The sequence below is a fragment of the Notothenia rossii genome, assembly GCF_949606895.1.
Source record: "Notothenia rossii genome assembly, chromosome: 7".
Lineage (NCBI taxonomy): Eukaryota > Metazoa > Chordata > Actinopteri > Perciformes > Nototheniidae > Notothenia > Notothenia rossii.
In genome coordinates this window covers 61039323-61044539 of record NC_136905.1, presented here as the reverse complement: position 1 = coordinate 61044539, position 5217 = coordinate 61039323, and the positions used below count along the sequence as shown (strand labels likewise).

The 5217-nt window shown below is 42.4% G+C and overlaps 1 protein-coding gene across 1 annotated transcript; it reads right to left on the bottom strand.

Moving 5' to 3' along the window:
• Nucleotides 1–809: 809 nt before the first annotated feature.
• LOC307047047 (tubulin beta-1 chain-like) lies at nt 810–4987 on the bottom strand. The gene is made up of 7 exons (XM_079693761.1): nt 4829–4987; nt 4534–4642; nt 3802–3912; nt 3333–3577; nt 2917–3239; nt 1532–1876; nt 810–1409 (listed from the first exon to the last, which is right to left on the bottom strand). The coding sequence occupies exons 1-7, from the start codon at nt 4883–4885 to the stop codon at nt 1262–1264; spliced, it is 1338 nt and encodes a 445-aa protein (XP_079549887.1). The 5' UTR covers nt 4886–4987; the 3' UTR covers nt 810–1261.
• Nucleotides 4988–5217: the final 230 nt, after the last annotated feature.

Sequence of the window (5217 nt, the reverse complement as noted above, 5' to 3'; positions counted from 1 at the left end):
ATTTACCGTTCCCGATTCGTCCAAAAATAAATCTACCGTTTCCCAGATTGGTCCAAATGTATGTCACTCTTGCTCATCAGTCATCTCATTGGTTTAGAAAATATGGTGTGGAGTTTTGACTGGTTAGGGCGTGTCAATGGCGGTTAGCAAACAGCTTGCTTTAGGTGCCTTTACCGCCACCTTGTGGAGTGGAGTGTGAATATACTCCGTCCTTTTGAAAAACCTAAATACTGCCCTGTATGCCACATCCCCTGAATGACTAATGTGCTATTTAGCCCTGTCTGCCTTGTTGACTTCATTTGTTTCTCCAACTATCATTTGAAAATTATAAAAATGTCTGCCCTTTACTCCTCTATCCCACTCATCCCGCCATTTCTTTTTCATTTGGGATTTGATGATGCTTGTGATCTCAGCCTTGCTAAACTTCATACTCATTTGTCTCTTCCATGTCGCCAACTTTGCATATTTATTTGTTATCTAATTTCCCTCTAACCCAATGTGGAGAAATCCAGATGAAATAGGAGACTACTCATGCCAATGAGATTCTCTGAAGTGCTTGTGATCTTTCCAGTACTATGTCTTTTCTTGTTTCTGAATGCATGTTTAATGCTTTCCAATCCACTGATGGAGGCATATCCTATCAATACCTTCCTTGTCTGACCTTTCACGGACAGAACTCTCTGTATGTTGCCACTCAGCGGCTAAATTGTTGGTTATTTAGATAGTCACTAAACACTAATAAATAAGATCACTATATTTCAGTAAACAAAGCATTGGTCATAGTTCAGTTCAGAAACACCACAATGTAGTACCAGATAGATATTTTATTGAAATTAATCTTTGCTTTTGTTGTAATAACATCGCAGTACATGCACACTAGGAATATTGTAACAATGACCAGTTCCTTCAAAACAATTAAGCTCCATATCAAATAGGATTTGTCACATCTGAATGTGAGTCTGATGAGTGCCTTGAACTGGGCACTGTTACGTTCTCCTTCATAACAAATCTTGTTACCTTGCATCTTTGAAAAGAGTGAACAGAAAATACAAGACAAGATAAAAACATTGATATCCAAAGCAGGAAGGAAGAACAGACGGTTGAGAACAAAACAAAGACATTTAAAAAAACAAGGCTGGACAAGAACTGTTATAATCGTGCGACATTCAGAGGAACTACTGTGCGATTCCTTGAAACTGTAGTTTTATTGATTAAAATCCAATTGTCAATAATTCTACACTGATGCTTTTGGGCTTAGCTTCTATGCCAGCTCCTCTTCGCCTTCATCCTCAAACTCGCCCTCCTCCTCAGCGGTGGCGTCCTGGTACTGCTGGTACTCAGACACCAGGTCGTTCATGTTGCTCTCAGCCTCTGTGAACTCCATCTCATCCATGCCCTCGCCAGTGTACCTGAAACAAGGAAATATTACTCACTGCATAAAACTTTCAATCTTTCTTGACATTTATTTGGCCAAACCATGCATCTTGAAAAAAAATTAAGGTGATCAATCCGTCAACCCTCTATCACTCACCAGTGGAGGAAGGCCTTGCGGCGGAACATGGCGGTGAACTGCTCTGAGATGCGCTTGAACAGCTCCTGGATGGCCGTGCTGTTGCCGATGAAGGTGGCAGCCATCTTGAGGCCACGGGGAGGAATGTCGCAGACGGCAGTCTTCACGTTGTTTGGGATCCATTCAACAAAATAGCTGCTGTTCTTGTTCTGCACGTTCAACATCTGCTCGTCCACTTCCTTCATGGACATGCGGCCTCTGAAGATGGCGGCGACTGTGAGGTAGCGGCCGTGGCGCGGGTCGCAGGCAGCCATCATGTTCTTGGAGTCGAACATCTGCTGGGTGAGCTCAGGAACCGTCAACGACCTGTAGGAAGGCAGACCATACGATTATTGTTTATTTTAAATGCATTAGTAAAAGTGTTAATTTAAATGGTGTCAATCCATTCAAAAAAGTAATTGCCTTAATCTCATTTAAAATACTAGCATATACATGTATTTTAGGGGGGTATAAAACAAAAACATGTGTGGTGTTGTAATAAAGAAAAAGCATGAAAAAAGGGTGAGTGTTATACATGTAGCATGTGCCAGTTAGTCCTTTCACTCGCATTCCATTCATAGCCAAACATCCTTGCTGGAATTACGGAAGGAAATTGAGGTCAAACTTGAGTTGAGTTAAAGTGGACCTATCATGCTATATTTGAATAGTATAGTGTAGGACCATACCTATACAAGGCATATTTATACTTTTTATTTTTCAAAATACCAAACGGATCATGCATTTTAGCCATTCCTCATTTTGCTCAATTTAACAATGTCTTTGCATGGGCTGATTCTGTGAGAACAGCACCATCTACAGGCCTGGCATATGTACTACAGCGTCTCAAGCACTTTCGAACGGCAATGTCCGTGACTGTCTCCTCCTGATTGGTGGAGTTGGCCCAATAGCCGTGGCGCCACTTCTGTGACGTCATAGAAGTGTTCAAATCTATATCAGTCTGTATCAGATCCGTTGCAGACCCTTTTTAAGAGATTTGGGTATGGAGGGAAATAGAGAGGGTTGTGTTTTCTGACACTTGGTGCGTTTCCTGGGACACATTCATGTATAAAAGACGTACAAAAGTGCATTTTGCATGATAGGTCACCTTTAAACTTGCAAAAATGTCCTTTACTCAGTTTTTAAAAAATATTACCATTTAAAATTGTGGGTCTATTAGCTGTTGACACGTTGCAAAAGCCGCCGCAGTGGGACAATTGAAGGATATGTGATCATTACAGCTATTAAATATTTTTGTTTTATTTGCTGAAACAAGAGAACCTTTGCGAAATTGAATTGTACAAGAGTATAATGTAAAAATGATGTAATGACAGTCAAAATACAGCTTGAGGGTCCGACAGTCTCTCTACCTGTACTGCTGGCTGCCTCGGCTGGTCAGGGGGGCGAAGCCGGGCATGAAGAAGTGCAGTCTGGGGAAGGGCACCATGTTGACGGCCAGTTTCCTAAGATCAGCATTGAGCTGGCCGGGGAAGCGCAGACAGGTGGTCACCCCGCTCATGGTGGCTGAGACGAGGTGGTTGAGGTCTCCGTAGGATGGCGTGGTGAGCTTCAGCGTGCGGAAGCAGATGTCATACAGCGCCTCATTATCAATGCAGAAGGTCTCATCTGTGTTCTCCACCAGCTGGTGGACCGAGAGGGTGGCGTTGTATGGCTCCACCACTGTGTCTGAAACCTGGAGTGAGAGGAGGAAGAGGGAGCAGCATTAAAGCATAAGTAAGATGAGGTAAATAGTTAATGTTGGAGTATTTTGGTGTATTATAAGCACCTTAGGCGAAGGCACCACGCTGAAAGTGTTCATGATGCGGTCTGGATACTCTTCTCGGATTTTGCTGATGAGCAGCGTGCCCATGCCTGAACCGGTCCCTCCACCCAGGGAGTGTGTGAGCTGGAAGCCCTGCAGGCAGTCGCAGCCCTCCGCCTCCTTCCTCACCACATCCAGGACAGAGTCCACCAGCTCGGCTCCCTCAGTGTAGTGACCTTTAGCCCAGTTATTACCAGCTCCGCTCTGGCCTGTGTCACATGCAAGCACACAACTCTATAACATGTGGTAACACATCCTAAATCTACAAAATATTAGGGCTTCGTTATAATTGCAAACACAATTTAATGTCAGTGAGCAGTGCATACACAAGGAAGCAATACAAGAAAGGAATGATAGTTCTAAAGTTCTACTCTCCCAACAAAATCCAACTTTATCAACCCAAGTTAAAACAAGAATTGTTTTACATCCTTACCAAAGACAAAGTTGTCTGGTCTAAAGATCTGGCCAAAGGGACCGGACCTCACTGAGTCCATGGTACCAGGCTCCAAGTCCACCAGCACTGCCCGGGGGACATACTTTCCACCTGGTGATCCAAACACAAGAGAGACAAATTATCCTATTTTGTTTTTATTTAAATTGAACATTTGTACTTTTTCGATTGCTACATTGTTATTCAAACAAAACCCTGTTCGTCTTTATTTTATGTTTAATAACATACTTTGCCTTTGAAATTATGAGCAGACACCGCAAAAAATATATTGTAAGCTTAATTATTATATAATTTGTTTCATAATAATCACAGGAGGCGTCAGGCAAAGTGGGTTGTGCGTTGGTGTACAGGTTAAAACCCCACTGGAGTCAGCATGTCGTTGTGTCCCTGGGCAAGACACTTCACCCCAAAATACTCCTGTGGGGATTGTCCACAGTATTGAGTATGTAGGTCGCTTTGGAAAAAAGCGTTTAACAAGTGACATGTAATGTAATAATTGTTGTAGGCATGTTAATACAGTTCAGTGTTTTTACAGCAAACGGCTACAATTAATAACAGAATACAAACAAAGTCACTCGCTAATTCATGTATATTATAATAAGTTAAAGCTGCATTGTTGTTTGGGACAGTATTATTATCTTGAGGTTTTGTTGACTTCTTGCCGTATCCTGGAAATGGCTACCAAAGATAGCTCGGTGCTAAAGCAAAGCTAACCTGAAGCCTCGTTGTAATACACGTTGATGCGATCCAACTGCAGGTCGCTGTCCCCACAGTATGACCCAGTCGGGTCGATGCCATGCTCGTCGCTTATGACTTCCCAAAACTAGAAGAGAATAAAACACAACAACGGTCAAATTACCTGATCATTTGCATGACTTCGATTGTCAAGTATGTAGCTATCGATAGCATTTTTGCTAAGTATGCTAACCGGCCCGCCCAAACTAAATGAAACATCCGCGCATTTTATGAATGAGTTAAGAATTCACTTTGAAACCTAAACTACTATTACCTTAGCGCCAATCTGATTTCCACACTGGCCTGCCTGGAGGTGCACAATTTCCCTCATTTTGGTTGAATAAAAAAATTCCAAACAACCGAAAAAGACAAAGACGTTACTCTGTAATGATCCAGCTACGAACTAACCGGAGAGGCGGGAGTGTTGCAATTTAGCGTTTCCCGATTGCTCCAAAAGAATTCTACCATTTCCCAGATTGGTCCAAATGTATGTCACTCATGCTCATCAGTCATCTCATTGGTTTAGAAAAATGTGGTGTGGAGTTTTGACTGGTAAGGGCGTGTCAATGGCAGTTTTGTTGCCATTTCTACACTGTAGCTACACTGTGACATTAAAGCCTTTGAATTTATTTGAATAATGTCCACCCAAAGCTCTTCATCTGT